Raw genomic sequence first — 16,634 nt, 5'->3', positions numbered from 1 at the left:
GGAGGTGGGGGAAGAAAGAAAAGCCAACTCTGGGGCCTCTTCTGGGGACCAACAAAGACCAGTCTGAGAGGGATAGGAATTAGGGGAAGGGGTACAAGAAGAGGAGCATTAAGTAAAGGGAAGGAAGAGATACAAAACTCATTTCATTGTGTATCAGACTTACTACCTCTACTTAAATTGTGAAAACTAGTGGAACAATTTGGTAAAAAGCATGTAGGCTTTGAATTCAGACTACACAGGTGTGATCCTGGCTCTGTCACTTGGTAGCTGTGAGACATAAGGTGAGTCATTAACCTTTAAGCCTCAGTTTATTTATCCATAAAATAGGGGTAATACTACCTGTGGTAGATGGAGGGCATCGAAGGCTCTGATTGATGGCCTGCCTATATCCCTGCCTTTTGCCTTGGATTTTGTAGCTCCTCCTCTCTACTCAAATCCTGGCTCTGTGACTTGCTTTGGTCAACAGAATGTGTAAGGGAAAGCGTGCCAATTTCCAACCTCAAGAAACCTTATGGGCTTCTGTTCTTTCTTGGAACCACCATCATATGAACAAGGCTAGCCTGCTGGAGGATGAGAGACCACATGGAACAGAGATCACATCAGTGTCTTAGCCAAGGCCATCCTAAGCCATCTGAATCCCAAACATGGAAGAGAGCCCAGCTAGGATCAGCAGGGCTGCACACCCACCCCACACTGACCACAGATGCCTGAGTGAGCCTAGCTAAGACCAGAAACACTACTCAGTTGACATGTCCTTATTATAGTTGAAAGCAAGGGTTGGAAACTACAGACTACAGATCGGCTGCCTGTTTTTGTAAATAAAGTTTAATTGGAACACAGCTATGCCCTTTCATTTATATACTGTCACTGGCAGCTTTTAAGCTATAATGGCAGAGTTTAATATTTATTGGAGACTGATCTGCAATCCTAATATTTACTATCTAGCCCTTTATGAGAAGTTTGCTAACTCCTGGTTTAAAACCACTGAGTTTAGGGTGATTTGTTACACAGCAATAGCTAACTGATACAGTACCTGAACCTATTCTAGGGTGATCATGAGAATTAAATGATCAATTTGAATCCTAGCTGGATAGCTCAGTTAGTTAGAGTTTCGTCCTGATACACCAAGATTGCAGGTTTGATTCCCACTCTGGGCACACACAAGATCAACCAATGAATGGATAAGTAAGTGAAACAACAAACTGATGTTTCTCTCTTTCTCTAGATACCAATTTTTAAAAAACATAAATAAATGATCAATTAGTGGTTAGCATGAAGCATGGAGAATGTATTTCTCTTCTGGGAAATCAATGGAAAAACTGGACTTGATACACAGGCATTTCTCTCACATTACTTTTAAAGGATAGGACTTCAAAGGAGAAAGTATCCCAAGCCAAACCACAACTACCAAGTATGGCTCTAACCTTTTTAGTCAATTACTTTCTTAGAGCTGGAGAGTGTGACCATTAGCCAACTGGAAATGACTTGACAAATCATGTTTGCCCTGGTGTCAATCAAGCCACACATCAATGATTTAATGTGAAAAGGACCAAAAGACAAGTCACAGCTTCCCAGCAAGGCACATGAGATATTCTCTTCCCTTTGTGGCTCCAACCTCCCTCTGCCATCCCCCACCACTCCTGCCCTGCTGGGCCTCCAACCATTCTCTCCCACGCCTTCAGGCCTGAGCACAGCTGTTCTATCCCTTCTGCATGGAGAGCCTTCCTCTTCACGCCCCAGCCTGGGGATTTCCCACTCATCCTTCCAGTCAGCTCAAACGGTGCCTCCTCCTGAAAGCCTTCTTTGACTTCCCAGACAGAGAGTTGAGCCCTCCTATCCCTAGGCACACACTAGCATTCCTTGGGTCATGGTATTGTCCCTGAGAAGCTGCAAACTGAGTGTCTTCAATTACAAACTGAGATTCTCCCGTCTTTGAAGGCTAACCACCATTTATTTTCTCTGACTTCCCCCTGCTTAGCAGGCTGCTCAGAAACTGTTTGCTAAATGTGTGCTTTTTTTTCCTCTTAAGAAAAAAAAAAAAAGGTTAGACATGATATTATTTATTCCTTAGGAAACATGTTATTTAACTCAACTCTGTGGATGCCGACAAAATATAAAGTGTCGGTATGCATTAGTGTGTATTTAAAACTGATGTCATGATGTGTCTTGACTTTTTCAGCTGTGGTGGAAACATTTACTTAATGATAAAAGAAACAAGACTTCAGCAGAAAACAACTGGATGAGGACTGCTTGGCTGCCCAAAATAACTACCAAGTTACTGGCCTCTTTTATTACTTTTTTAAAAATATCAATATTTTTATTGATGTCAGAGAGGAAGGGAGAGGGAGACCGAGATAGAAACATCAATGATGAGAACCATTGATTGGCTACCTCCTGCACACCCCACACTGGGGATCAGTCCTGACCAGGAATTGAACCGTGACCTCCTGGTTCATAGGTCAATGCTCAACCACTGAGCCATGCCAGCTGGGCTATCATCATTTTTAAATAAAGACAACCTGGAGGAATTATATTTCCACCTACGAAAGGTTTGTTCTCTCTTCCCAGGCACTCAGCTCCTCACTGTCTCTCCACTGGACTATACTGCAATTGTCCTCTAACTCTGATACCATCTTCCCCAGATTGTGGCAGCTGTTTATATAGCCTGGGATGCTCCCCAACCATGGCTTTGACTAAATCCATCTCATTCCTGGCTTACCAGTCTACAAATCCATCTCATCCCTGGCTTACCCCTGGGATGGGGGTGGGTACAAAGTCAGGCCCCCATCTCTCTCATATTGTCATCTTTCATTCCCCAGGCGAGGACCATTGCAAAAAACTTTGGTTTCAAAGAAGAAGCTCCTCACTGAGGTTTTACATGTACATACACATATATAACCACACACATACATGGGGACACACTTTCATATTCACGTGTACACACAGCACTGACACACTAGTGCTCCTGCAGGCTGCAGTCACTCCTTTCTTTGCAATGAAATTCCACTTCCACCTCTAGGTTCAGCTCAAAGTTGCCTCCTAGGTGAAGACTTGTTAAATTTTCCAAGACAAAACCACTGGGAGACACATGACGAAAAGACAGCGTGTCCGTCTCCTCCAGCGGCGTAGGCCAGAGATTCCTGACAAATCTTCGGCAGCCTTTCTTCCCTCCCCTCCTAACTCACCCTGGTACCAAAAGATCTCTGAACACAATAGATGTGCTGGGTGAAAGCTGGTTACATTGAAAACACAGTTCTCCCACATGACTCTAACAGGGAAAATGCCCATGATGCTAGTGGCGGTGGTAACCAAATGTGTGTGAGCCCCAGGACTCACCCTGGAGAATAGAAGGATGCCTAAGTATGTGACAGAGGGAGGCACAGATACTGTGGGAGGTCGGGGAGAATGAACTAGAGGCATTGAAGGAAGAATCTGTGGACTGGCAGCTTCTATTCCAAGCCATACACAGGAACTCTCAACTCAGGTCCAATGTTAAAAACAAACACCAGGCCTGGCAGACAGGGGGGCATTCAACAACCCTCTAGGTTCTTGTCCAGCTGATAAAAGGAAGCTGGGCCTGAGATTAAGCAGGGTGCTAGAAGTAGGTGTTCCTGGATCCATGGTTGAGGGGCAGATGGAAGGCTCTGGGGTGTTCAGGGCTGGATCTACAGCATGCCTGGCCTCCAAAAGCTGTCTGGCTAAAAATGTGAAAACCAGGCTGCCTCCTGGCTGCCTGACCAGGCTGGAAGCTGGCCCCAGATTAGGCGGCAGCCCCACACCGAGGGCATCTGGAGTCTCTACATTCCCCAAACAGCTCGGACCAGAAGACCCCGAGGGAGGAGGGTTCAGGAGAGGCCACTGTTGCATTAGTGGTTCTCAAAGTGGGTTGAGGATCAGCAGCCAAAGATCACCTGGGAACTTGTCAGAAATACACATCCTCAGTCCCCACACCAGGCTTGGTGCACCAGTCCTGGCTTACCAAGGGGTGGATCCAAGCAATTGGTGTTTTGACCAGCCCTCCAGGTGATGATTTAAAAGCCACTGTCTACTGTGACCCTCCCTTGCTGTTCCCCTCCTCCTCATTAGAAAAAACATCTGGTAGCCTCAAGTCCTCAGCATAAGGAATGGGAACAAGTTCTCCAAAGATCAAAGGGCTCAAAGTCACAACCCACCCTCTCCCCTCCCCAAATTGTATCTACTCACATCAGTTAGCAGCTAAATCCATTCCTTGGCCCTCACTGTGCTTAACCTCCCTGACCCCACCTCTGCTGTCCCTCTGGGGCCCTGCCAAACTCTCACCTCTCAATTCCAGCTACAGGAACTTTACCTGCAGCTCCCCGAAGCACCAGCCTTTCCTCTGCAGCCAAGGTCAACACCCCTCCAACATGATAAAGGCCCTCCCAGACCACCCCTCCTCTTCAGTCCCAGGTAACACAAAGTCCCATCACAGCAGTCCTCATGTACTCTTCAGCCTGGGACACAGCATTCAACTAGAGGGGCTGCTTCAGCGCTGAGCAACCGAGGGCACAAGAAGACCCATGAGAAATAATTGATGGCAGAATGAAGCCAAGTCTTGAACACACTTGACATTCCAGCTATCAAGCATTATTCCTCAGTATTTGACATAGTCTTAATTGTAAGTGAGGAAAAATGTTTACTAAAGTTTTGAAAGCAAAAAAAAAAAAAGAAGAAGAAGAAGAAGACTTTAGTGAGCAGGCAGGACGACCAGCAGCAGGAGAGAAAGGAGATTTGCCCGCCTGGCAGGTGGCCATGGAGCAACAAGGCGGAGTCAGGGAGTCCAGCACCTTTGGCTGGCCCTTCCTGGCACCTTCCATACCCAGGAATTTTAGGTTCTCCCAGGCCAGCACCTAGATAAGCCTGGACCGTGCCTAAGGTGGTCGGGAGCCTCTTTGGTGTTCTCCTTACTGGTTCAACTACAAGCCCGTGATCCCGGAGGCTCAGAGAAATCTCCCCTTTCCCAAGGCAGCACCTGGGTGGCCACCTGGCTACCAGCTTCTTGTCATCTAGATGAGGGCATCCTGGGTGCTTAGGAAGCCCAAAGCCCATGCTTCTGAGGTGTGGTCCCAAACTGACCCCAGGGAGAGGTGGGATCCACCACAGACTGCCCATGCTGTCCATCAGCAGGCCGATTGGGAAAGGGATACCCTGGGGACCTGGGACCTCAGAGAGAGAAAGCCAGGCAGAAAAATTAAAGGTGGGCTACCCCTCACTTCTCCCCACAGGAGACAAAAAAGATCAATTTCCAAGCGCCAGCTGGTAGGTAGGAGCCTGCCTCCCACTTGGCTGGACATCTAGTCCTAAAAGGAACTCAGACCCTTTATCAGTCTCCCCACTACCCTGCCTGGGCAAAAGTTTACAAGAGAGACAGCCGCCTGACAGCCACAGCAGGACACGGCCTCAGATGCAATCAAAACACTGGCCTCCACCAGAAGATGGAACAAGTATCATTTTATGGGGAAAGGGAGGCTCACAAAAGTGTGAAGGGGAGGAGAGGGCCCAGTCTGGCTGTAATTAACTGGCCTGCTTCAAAGGGGGGAATCAAGATGGCCTGATACATAAGGCAGAGGGTGGTCACAGAGTTTTCCCCCTCACCTCTGGGACGGTGTGGGGTAGAAGCAGGGTCAGGAAGGAAGGTGAGGATTGGAGGGGTGGGTCTCCTATCAGCGGAGCCGAAGGGCGGACCCCCTCCCGGAAAAGCTGGCTTAGCTTCAGGGGCGGGTCCAGCACAAAAGACAGCCCGCATTTGGCTCCGGGGGTGGGGCCGCGCTGGGCGTTTGGAGGGATTTACATATGCACTTTGAGAGACAGCCGGCCCGGATCCGCCACCAGGAATGCAGTGTAATTCGGGGCCAGTCCCTCCCCAGCTCTGGACCGGTTTCCCATCAATAGACCGCGGGAGGTGGGGGTGGGGGTCCGGGAAGAGGAGATAGAACAGAGTGAGCGCTTTTTTTTAAGTCCGTGACAGCTCCGACTCTGACTTTACTCCTCCGGGGAGGGAAGGGCTGGCTGGGTGTCTCGTTCTTGGGCAAGGCCGGACGGGGCTTTCTCGTCAGGCAACTTCCGAAGCGGGCGCCTGGCTGTGGGCTCAGAGAGGGGGCGTTTTGGGGAGCAGCAGAGAAAGAGAGTTATTTCAGGAGGCCGACGATCGGGGGTGGGGTGAGGGTGGAGGGTGGAAGAAGTGCACGGAGGGGACAGAATCAGGAAGGAACGTGGGAGTCCTGACCCCAGGGGTCCTAGCAAGAAGTTGTGGATACAGGGACTCGGAACGGAGGCTGTGCCTCAGTTTCCCCATGGGCCCAGTGGCCCTGAAGAGAGGCCGGGGAGCGGGGGCACCTTACCTTCTCCTTCTTGCCGGACCCACTCTCCTCCGCGGCCGAGGCGGCACACTTGTTGAGCAGCTTCTTGCCTCCGCAGGCGGTGGGGCTCCAAGTGCGGCCGCCGGAGCAGGCGCCCCCCGAGGGGTCCCCGGCGGCGCTGCCCACGGCGCTCTCCACCTTGATGAGGCGGTGCTTGGGGGAGATGTAGCGCACCTCGGCCGGCGTGGCGGGGCGCCGCTCGCTGCTGCTGCGGTAGAGGTGCGGGGAGCCGGAGGACGAGGACGCGGCGGCGGCGCCCGCGCCGGAGGAGGCGCAGCAGCAGCCCGCGGCGCCCGACGCGGACGAGGCGGAGAAGGCGCGCTGGCCGCCGCCCGGCTCCCCGCCGCCGCCGCCGCCGCCGCCGCAGTAGTCCAGGCGGCACATCGCACGCAGTTTGCGCAGCGACGAGCCGGGCCCGTTGTAGGGGTCCTCGAAGTCGCGCTCCTTCTGCGCGCGGTAGGCGCGGATGAGGTCGCTCGTGCTGCCGCTGTCGTCGGGCAGCGACCCGGACAAGGCCGAGAAGCAGGAGGCGGCGGCCGGACCGCAGGACGCCGAGGAGGACGCGGAGGCCTGCGGCACGGCTTGCGGGGGCTGCTGCGAGGGCCGCTCGCCGCCCCGGCGCCGCTGCTCGCGGTAGTCGGGCCGCGGCGGCTGCGGGGGGCTCTTGGTCTTGCTGTTGCCCAAGCTGAAGTACTTGTTCAGCCACTTGGCCATGGCGACAGGCCGCCTAGGGCCGCGGCACGGGAGCCAGGTCCACGGCCGCGGCCATCCGGAGGGCAGCGCAGCCGCCCAGGTCCCTCGGCGCCCCGGTCCCGGCCCCGGCCCCGGCCCCGGCGGGGGGCGTCCGGGGCGCCAGCTCCCGACGCCAAGTTCAAGTTCTCTACGCCGCCTCCTGCCGGTGGCTCCCGGGCTCCGGCAGCTGCAGCGCCGCCCTCCGCCTCCGCCGCGCGCTGCCGGAGCTTCGGATCTGGAGCCCCTCGCGGGAGCGTCTCATGGGAGCCCGGCCCGCAGCCCCGCCGAGAGCGAAAGGCCCGGGCGCCCCCCGCCTCGGACGCTCGATCGTGCGCTGCGGCGCGCGCTGTTTGCTGTCCCGTCGGAGGCGCAGCCTCTGGCTTGGCCGGGATCCTGGCTGCTGAGCGAACTTGTCGGCGTCCTCGGGCACCCCCCCCTTCTTCCTTCCCGAGAGCGCTGGGACGATCCTAGACCCGCAGCCGGAAAACGAGCGACCGAGAGAGGCAGCCGGCGCCCTGCCGAGCTCGCGCGCCCGTGCCCGTCCCGGCGGCGCCTGCCGCTACCGCTGCCGCCACCTCCCGAACCGCCGCGTGTGTGACACTCGGGCCGCCAGAGCCCGCCCCGCGCCGCGGCCCCGCCCCCTCCGGGCCGCCGCTCGCTCCGCCCCCTGCCCGCCCAGCAGGCCCCGCCCCTTCCCCTCCCCCCGGGAGCCCGGCCGCCAGACCTCGGCCCAAGCCCCGCCCCCTGAGCCCGGGTCTCCGCCGGCCGGCGCACTCTCCCCCTCCGCGCTCGCCACCTCCCGCGGCCGCCTCGGCGCCAGCTCGGGGCTCCGGCCTGAGGGCGCCGGGGTCCCGCGGCGCTGCCCGCCCCGCCAGGTTTTCAGCCCGCCGCCGCCTGAGGCGAGAGGTAGCCAGCCTTCCTAGCCTGTCACGCTCGGGGGACCAAACCTGTCCGCATCCCCAGGGACCCTCGCGCTGTGTCCCCAAGGCGTCCCCAGGGTGCAAAGGTGGTTGGACAGGGGACATTTCTAATTTACAGCGCGCCCCGCCGGGGGACATGGGGTGCAGAGACACACCCCCCTTCGGGACAGAGTGGCTGTCCCCTCCTTGAAGGGACGGAGGCTCCGGTCCAGGCCAGAGGTGCCGGATCTTCGGAGCAATCTATGCTAATGAGGGTAGTAGCCATCCGGCCGGAGGTTGCTGCTGGCCGGGAGGGGCTGCCCCGGCACTACCCTGCGCCAATCCGAGCGCCAGGCTCCGGGGAGGTCGGAATGTTTGCTTACCTTTTCACCCCTGAGGTAGTGGCGGTTTTAACCCTGTCCGCGGCCTCCCTGGAGGAGCACGCTGTGGGAAGGTTGAATGCGCACATTGTAAGAAGCTGACAAGACTCCATTCCGGGGTCCTCGTTTTGCAGATGGAGAAACTGAGGCCCAGAGAAAGTCACCCAGGTACACAGTGGGCGCCAGTTCTCCCTACTGGTGGCTCCGGAATGATGTCACGTACACGCATCTCTGCTTTGCAACTTAAGACCGTCCTTTGATTATGAATAAGAAAATGAGGAAACTGAGGCAGAGGCAGGGGCCCAGCTTGCTTTTCAGGGCAGCGGCATGCTCCAAGTAGAGACAAGAACTGCCTGGAAATGAGGTGATTGCCACTAGAGCTGGTGTTCCTTTGAATTTGGCTGGGCAAGCCCCAGAATTTACTTACCTTAAGGTCTGAGAACTGAAACCTGAGGAATTCTCTAAGAAATCTTACAGCACACATTTTTAAAAATCCCAACTTGCTACCTGTATATTATAAATGGACATTGGGAGAGTCTTTTTTTCCTTTGTCCTACCAACAAGACCAGGGGCTTTTTTGGCCAGGACACAGCCCTGGCCACCCTAGAGGTGGAGGTCAAACTCCGAGGCTGGACAGGAAGGGATCAGCAGCTGTTTACTGTCTCTCTACTTACACTTCCTGAGGCCACAAAGTGGCAGAACTGGGACTCAGACTTGGGTCTTACTCTGAATCCTGTGCTCTGTCCACTCAGCTGCACACAATGAAGCCATGGAATAGAATGCAAATTGTCCTTTCCCAATCAAGTTATTTGCTCTTTCCCTCTTTGCTCAGATTGCATTATCATCTTCTATGAGCCAGTAAAATGTTTCAGACCCACACAATTACAGACACCATTGCAGATTATACAACCCGTTCATTGTCTGTGTGTGTATGTGTGTGTGTGTGTGTGTGTGTGTGAGATGTGTCTAGCTGTGGTCAGCAAACTGCAGCTTGCCAGCCACATGCGGCTCTTTGGCCCCTTGAGTGTGGCTCTTCCACAAAATACCACGGCCTGGGCGAGTCTATTTTGAAGAAGTGGCGTTAGAAGAAGTTTAAGTTTAAAAAATTTGGCTCTCAAAAGAAATTTCAATCGTTGTACTGTTGATATTTGGCTCTGTTGACTAACGAGTTTGCTGACCACTGGTCTAGAGGATGGTGGAAGGACCCAGAAATTGACCTGGCCAAGATGTTTATTTTGGGTATTCCTAGACTTAAATATCTCAAATTACACGTCATTCTGCTGCTCTGTAAGCACTTAATTATCCTTCAAGTAAGGGAGGCCTGAATAGAAAAACTGAAGGACATTCTCATTTAAGTCCCACCTTTCAACCAACCACAAATCTTCTCTGGCTCCCTCCCTCCCCTCCCATCTCTGCTTCTAGGCTCAGGAAGGAAGATCAGCAGATCCTGGCAACAGGCCAGGTGACCCGGGACAAGAGAGTCCTCTCCAGGATCTGGAAATGTGTTCCCTGCATGTGGGTTGCACATGGAAGCATTGTCTCTGCCTTTTTCAAAGGGTTAGGAAGAAACGTTATATTTTACAACTTGTTTTTTTCATTTCACTTTCAGCAGGCCATGGGATCAGACCCACTTTTCCATGTGATACCTTGGCTGGGGTGTAATTTGCAAGCCAAAATTATTGTAATACTATAGTATTATGCCAAGAACTTCCAGCACATTTGTGTGTCTGCTTAACCCCTACACGGTCTGTATGTAATTAACCCTGCTCAGCATCCCAGCGATCTGGTGTATATTCCCCGTTTATAGATGGGCTAACAGGCCTAACGTGGTATTTACTTTTAAGCAGGCAAAAAAGGCACGGGTGTTTTTTGGGGGGGGAACTGGTAGAGACACATCTTACTAGACTCAGAGTCAGAGTCATCATTCTGAAAGGAAACAGAACAACGTTCCTAAGAACAACGTTGGAGAAGTAGCGTGTCAGGTGATTAGAGGAGACAGGCCTTGCAGGAAAAGGATCCCCGCACTGGGAGGCTTACAGCTGGACAGACTCCCTTTTCAGAGAGCCTGCCTCTCTTGTTTTCAGAAGGAAAAATGGGAGCTGTGAAGGGACGAGATTGAGTTAAGAGGCACAGCTGGGATTGGCACCCAGTCTCTTGACATAAAAAACCCAACACTATATCCATCATTCTTGGCATTTTTTTTTTTTTTTTAATTTTTGTGTCCCCCTTCCACATGCTGCCCTCCCCTCCCTGGTTTTCTCTTACTGGAAGGGTTAGGTATGGCCCTGTTTCAGTTTCTGTCCTCTCTCAACTTCTTTTTTAAAGATATATTTTATTGATTTTTTTTACAGAGAGGGATAGTTAGAAACATCGATGAGAGAGAATCATCGATTAGCTGCCTCCTACATACCCCCAATTTGGGATGTGCCCTCAACGAAGGTACATGCCCTTGACCAGAATCGAACCTGGGACCTTTCAGGCCGACTCTCTATCCACTGAGCCAAACCAGTTTCGGCCTCTCTCAACTTCTTACTTTAGACCAAGATGGGGACATGGCAGCTCTTTTTTCTGTACCTCCCTCCATAGTCTATCAGGAGGTAGACTATACGTTGGTAAAGGCCTGGAAAAATTGTGTCACCAACCAAACAGACTCATCTACTTTTTGTCATTTCAGTCCGCCAAATGTTAATGTCAGTTCCCTGCTGTGTGCCAGGCCCCTGGGCAGGAAGGAGTCTGGTCAGAAGTATAGATTTGGAAGTCGTTAGTGCCCAATGAAGATCTGAAGCAAAACTATCATCATTGACACCTTTCATTCCTCCTCCATGCTAGCCATGAGCGAGGAATATGCAGAATCCTACCACGCATCTCAGCTGCCTCCAACTGTCCTTCATCTCTCGTCTGTGTCATTGCAGGTGTCTCTTACTCATTTCCCTGCTTCTGTCTCAGCTGCCAGTGATCCTATTAAAAGAATACGTTTATGGCTCTCTGCTCAAATTTCCCATCAAATCCCCATTTCCCTAATAGCACATGCCCAAATCCTCACAGGGCTCATACGGCCTTACACGATCTCGTCCCCTTAAATTTCTGACCTCATCTCCTGTCTTTTCTCCTGCTCCAAGCAGGCTGCCTCTTCCTTGGGGCTTTTGCACTAGCTCTCCTAGCCTGGCGTGCTTTCGCCCAGCTGTCTCCATGACTCACTCCTTGGTCCCTTCAGGTTTTATTTAAATATCACTACTCAGCAAGGCCTCCCTTGGACAACATATCTAGAATTGACCCCACTCAACAATTGGCATCATTCATCCCCATTTCACACACAGCATATTTTACTGACTTTTCTTGTTTATGCTTGTTGTCCTGCCCCATGATGGAAAAGAGATCTTTCCTCTTTGTTGACTGCATATCTCCAGCTTCCAGAACAGTGATTAACACCTAGTAGGCACCCTTATTTGGTGAATGAGTGAATGTGAGTGGTTGATCATGAAGGGTAGGATGGCAAAGGGCTAAAGCTTGACATTTCTGTCTGCCTCAGACCTGGTGCTTGTGGCTGTTAGCTTTGGTCTGGAGGTGGGAACGTGTCAGACTTGCTGTGTTCTAGGATTCCGTCCCCAAATCACCTCTCTCTCTCTCTCTCTCCCTCTCTCTCTCTCTCTCTCTCTCTCTCTCTCTCTCTCTCTCTCTTTCTCTCTCTCTTTATTTTATTTATTTTTTTATTTTATATATATATTATTGATTTCAGAAAGAAAGAGAAAGAGAGAGAGAAATATCAATGATGAGAGAGAATCACTGATCTGCTGCCTCCTACATGCCTCCTACTGTTCAACTCTGGCATGTGCCCTGACCAGGAATGGAACCATGGTCTCCTGGTTCATAGGTCAATGTTCAACTACTGAGCAATACCAGCCGGGCTTTTTTTTTTTTTTTTTAATTAACATTATTACAGATGTTCCCCATTTCTCTCCTTTTGCCTCCCTCCACCCTTCCCTGCCCTCCAGTTCCTCAGGCTATTGTCTGTGTCCATATGCTATGCATATATGTTCATGCGTGGCAATTCTCTTTACCTTCTTTTGTCCAGTCCACTCCACCCATCTCCCCTCTGGCATCTGTCAGTCTGTGCCATGCATCCATGTCTCTGGTTCTATTTTGTCAGTTTATTTTGTTCGTTAGGTTCAACATATAAGTGAGATCATATGGTAGTTGTCTTTCTCTGACTGGCTTATTTTGCTTCGCATTATAATTTCCAGGTCCATCTATGCTGTTGCAAAAGGCAAAGACTGTGTCTCTTAAGTGGAGAAAGCAGAAGGAGAACCTTCCCTGTGTTCCTAGCATCCAGATGGGGCTCCAGGAGGGTTGTGGCGCCCAGGCTGCCTCTTCCACACAAGTCCCAGCCATGCTGACACGCAAGCCTGTCTGCAGTGTCGCTGAGCCAGCTGTTGTTCCCTCCACCTCAGGTACAACTAATCTTAGGAATCTCATTACTGGTTGAAAGATAATCCTCTGTATCTAGATTAAAGGCTGTGTTTTGACCATTACCGCACATTGAGCATTGAGCCGACAGTTTAATTGAGCTGTTTATGCCGCTGCCTTGATCTCTTCCCAGAGAATTTACAACTAATTCCGAGTGTCTCTACGAATTAAGTGGGCCTCTCCCAACATGCTTTGCCTGTAGTTTGCCTGTGCCAAACCCCGCTTGTCCTTGTGTTACCCAATTATGGGCTCTCAGCTCACAGCTGTCTCTGGCTGGTACCACTTCCAGCCCACTTCCTCCCTGAGGCGGCCTTAAGAATATGGCCCTGAGAATGGCGATAGCCCAGGACAGCCTCTGTGATATCCGCAACAGAAAGGTGGGTGGAGGTGAGAATTGAAAAGGGAGTAGAAAAGACAGAGTTCCTATCTACCCCTTTGAAGTCACATCCAGGCAGCTGACAGTGACCCCCTAACAAGAAAAGGGTATAAGTGCCTTGAGCACAGTTAAGTGTGATGGAACGAAAAGAATTCTGGACTGAGGTTCAGACTTCCCCTGTGTCTTCTGGGGCTCTTGGTGCTAATATTTATGAAATGGGACCCGGCAGATCATTGTTTCTCATTCTGTGTTATGGAAGTGTCTAAGGGTAGGGATGCCATATTTGGGTGGGGGAGCAATAACATTAAAGGACATCCATGCAATATGTGGAACATACTTATAGTAAAATATTATTAGTTGTTTATAGAAATTCAAATGTAACTGGGTGTCCTATATTTTATCTGGGAATCTCAAGGGTCCCTGTGGGTGATAAAGAAGGCTCCCCACTCCTAGCCCAGCTGATGAAATGGACAACAGCAGACATTTACAAAACCTGAACATTAGAATTCACCTACAGCGTTTGTACAGTGCTCAGTGACCAGTCCGTATTTCAGACCATTTAAATCAGAATGGGGGTGGGGGAGGGAGGTAGCGATTTTGCTACAGTCTCAGAGCCACTTGGAAAGTCCCTTTGATGAGAATAGGGCTCCATCCTTTGGGGCCTGATGTACAAATGGGTGCTAGGAAAGCAAATTAGTTGAATTGTTTTGCAATGATGCATCTCAATGGTCACACAGCCTGACCTCTGGCAGTTGCAATGTAAATTATGGAAGTTGAAAACACTCTGAGTTGCAGTGGCTTTTCAGTCCTAAACATCAGTCTTGAAGGCCACCATTGGTACCTGGAGCTTACTGTCAGTAGAACAAATTAGGGCAGAAGAGCCAGAAATGGACCATAGGTGTCTGAGGACATAAAGTTACCTCAGGTCAGGCATCAGGTAGCCTGAAGGCCCAGCAGATGGGGCTTGAAGCATGTGGGCAAAGAGGAGATAGAATTTGTTTATAGAAATTAAAGTCCTAACCGATTTGGCTCAGTGGATAGAGCATCGGCCTGCGGACTCAAGGGTCCCAGGTTCAATTCCGGTCAAGGGCATGTACCTTGGTTTCAGGCACATCCCCAGTAGGGGGTGTGTAGGAGGCAGCTGATTGATATTTTTCTCTCATTGATGTTTCTAACTCTCTCTCCTCTCCCTTCTTCTCTGTAAAAAATCAATAAAATATATATTTTTTAAAAAGTGTGGCAGAAAGGAAACAGGGTTAGGGGACAGTAGGTCAGCCCATGTCCCAGGAAGGCTGGGGCAGTGAAAATCAGTGATATCTACAGGGCTGACTGGAGATATCACTGCTTCTGTGAGGAGCCAGGACCAGGGCAGGCCTGGCAGACTGGAGGAGGTGGGTGTCAGAGGCAGAGAAGGAAGGCTGTGTTTGTTCTGTTTTGCATTGTTTTGGGTTAAGAAGCAAGTGGCCATCAAGAGCAGAGCAGTGGTTTTCTGCAGCTGAGGAGGATTTAAAAACAAGCCCACTAGTGCCATCAGGTTTTCTTCTATGGGGGTTCTCACAGTCCCAAATTGAGAGATTTCTGGGATGCTAGGCACCCACCATGTGTGACTCTCCTGTCCTTGAAAAGACATCTGAAGGGCAGACAGTAGGAGTTGTGCATTATTCATTTCTGTCCACTCCCAAGATGCACTCAGTTCTCACCAAATGCTAGCCCTGAGTGACTATGTGGAATTAAATCTAGGAGAGGTCTAACAAATCATGGCTCTTAAATATGAGTTATCACCTAGCCTTAATGAACCACACTGCAGAGAAACCACAGACATTCCCCGTGCAAAAAGGCCCCGTTCACCCTGGTAAAATCATTGCAGACTCTCCTTGCTGCCTCCCTTTCTCTTTTCCTTGCACCCAGCACCTCTCCTGTGCAAGGCCAGATGCTAGACCAGGCCGGCCCAGCTCCCTCCAGGGGACTTTGTACACTGTAGGGAACAATAGAGAAAGGAAGGATGCAGCAAACATTGACACCTCAGAGATGACACTTACCTGGGTTCCAATTGTGAATGACTTGGCGTGCTGGTTTGTGAAACGATACATCTAAAGAGTTTAATTCAATTCTCATCTCCAAAATAAAATCCAAAATAAACTTGCTGAAAGGGTGAAATATTACTTTAAGTCCTATAGTTGGGAAAATGATTTATTTCTTCAGTGTTAAACCACACACACAAAAATGTTCTTCTGATGATGCAATTCCCATCCTTTCATTTTGGCTGTAATATTTAGAGACAATTTTTGAAAATCACTTTCCATGCATAATTTTCTCCTGATATACGTTGTTATTTTTTTCTCCCCTCCTGAATTAAAATGGTTGACATGCTGCCATTGGAGGCTTTTCTAAGTGGGATGCCTTGGTCTCAGCCAGAGCCAGGGAAGAGTTAACGTTGCAAATGGCTCTCTGTCCCCAATCTGAGTTTGGGGGTGGACTGGGGGTGGAGACTGCCCAATTGTCTGTCCTTCTCTTCCCCTCCCTAGGGCTGAGTACAGGATGTTGAGCCTCCCAAAATAACTCAGGCCCTGTGGGTAAATGCCTGCTGGAGTTGGTTTGGAATAGAGGATTCTCAGGATCAGAGGTGAACTTGTGTGGCCACACGATCTGATCTCCTGGGCTCCAAAGAGGAGCCCAGCCACCTTCTAAGCCAAATGAACAAGCCCTCAGCGGGCTCCTGGGAAACCAGGTGACTGCTGTTGGCTTCTTTCACTCAGGTTAGCATCCAGTAGAGTGACCTCCAGAGAGGTCAGTGGCCATGGCTTGGAGAGACACTGGCCGTTCCAAGTCGGTCATTAGAATTTCTGGAGCTTTTGGAGCTTACAATGCGCTGTAGAATTACCACGTACTGCATGTGTCCAGAGGAGGGAACTGTTTGTGTTATGCAGCTTCCCAGAGTCATGGTGAGTGGAGGGGCTCAGAGCCCATTCTGACCCCTGTAGTGCTCCTGTGCAGATAATGGTGGGTTTAGGGGTCTCTAGATGGCGGCTCCCTTCACCCCCAAGGCTGGGGCAGCATCTCATTCATACACTTTGAGTCTGGAGCCGGTGAAGCTCAGAGAGAAACAGTGCTTTCTCCCTAAATCTCCTGCTTTTATCTCTATGTACAACTCGATCGGTATTTCTGTTTGCTCCCATTTGTGGACCCTTCTGTGGCGGCTATAACCTTTTTATGTTATTATTAGGCTCTAAGCACGGGAATTCACTTCTTCGGTGGACCAGTTTTGCTATAATATAAAGTAGCACATCCTCAACACAACAGCCAGCCATGGTGAGGGCCAGGAGTGCTCAAACTTGAGTCACCTAGAAGACAGTGTTAGAATGAGCACTCCCAACTCCCTGCTGAGAAGCCCATTAGGGTCCTGGTG

General features: G+C 50.9%; 1 protein-coding gene and 1 long non-coding RNA gene across 2 annotated transcripts in view; one reads left to right on the top strand and one right to left on the bottom strand.

The window, feature by feature from the left end:
- Positions 1-7,703, bottom strand: part of SHB (SH2 domain containing adaptor protein B) — a 123,851-nt gene extending 116,148 nt beyond the window's left edge. The window contains exon 1 of the mRNA XM_084898746.1: positions 6,360-7,703. Coding sequence (XP_084754872.1) covers positions 6,360-7,091 — 732 coding nt within the window. The 5' untranslated portion in view covers positions 7,092-7,703. The remainder of the gene's footprint in view (positions 1-6,359) is intronic.
- A 116-nt stretch (positions 7,704-7,819) lies between these two features.
- The window catches only part of LOC311630065, a 176,359-nt gene continuing 167,544 nt past the window's right edge, over positions 7,820-16,634 (top strand). Inside the window, exons 1-2 of the long non-coding RNA XR_014796306.1 lie at positions 7,820-8,115; positions 12,630-12,836. This is a non-coding gene — a long non-coding RNA (uncharacterized lncRNA). The remainder of the gene's footprint in view (positions 8,116-12,629; positions 12,837-16,634) is intronic.

The sequence above is a fragment of the Pipistrellus hanaki genome (assembly GCF_964339955.1).
Source record: "Pipistrellus hanaki genome assembly, chromosome: 11".
In the NCBI taxonomy this organism is placed as follows: Eukaryota; Metazoa; Chordata; class Mammalia; order Chiroptera; family Vespertilionidae; genus Pipistrellus; species Pipistrellus hanaki.
This window is presented reverse-complemented; position numbering and strand designations above follow the sequence as displayed.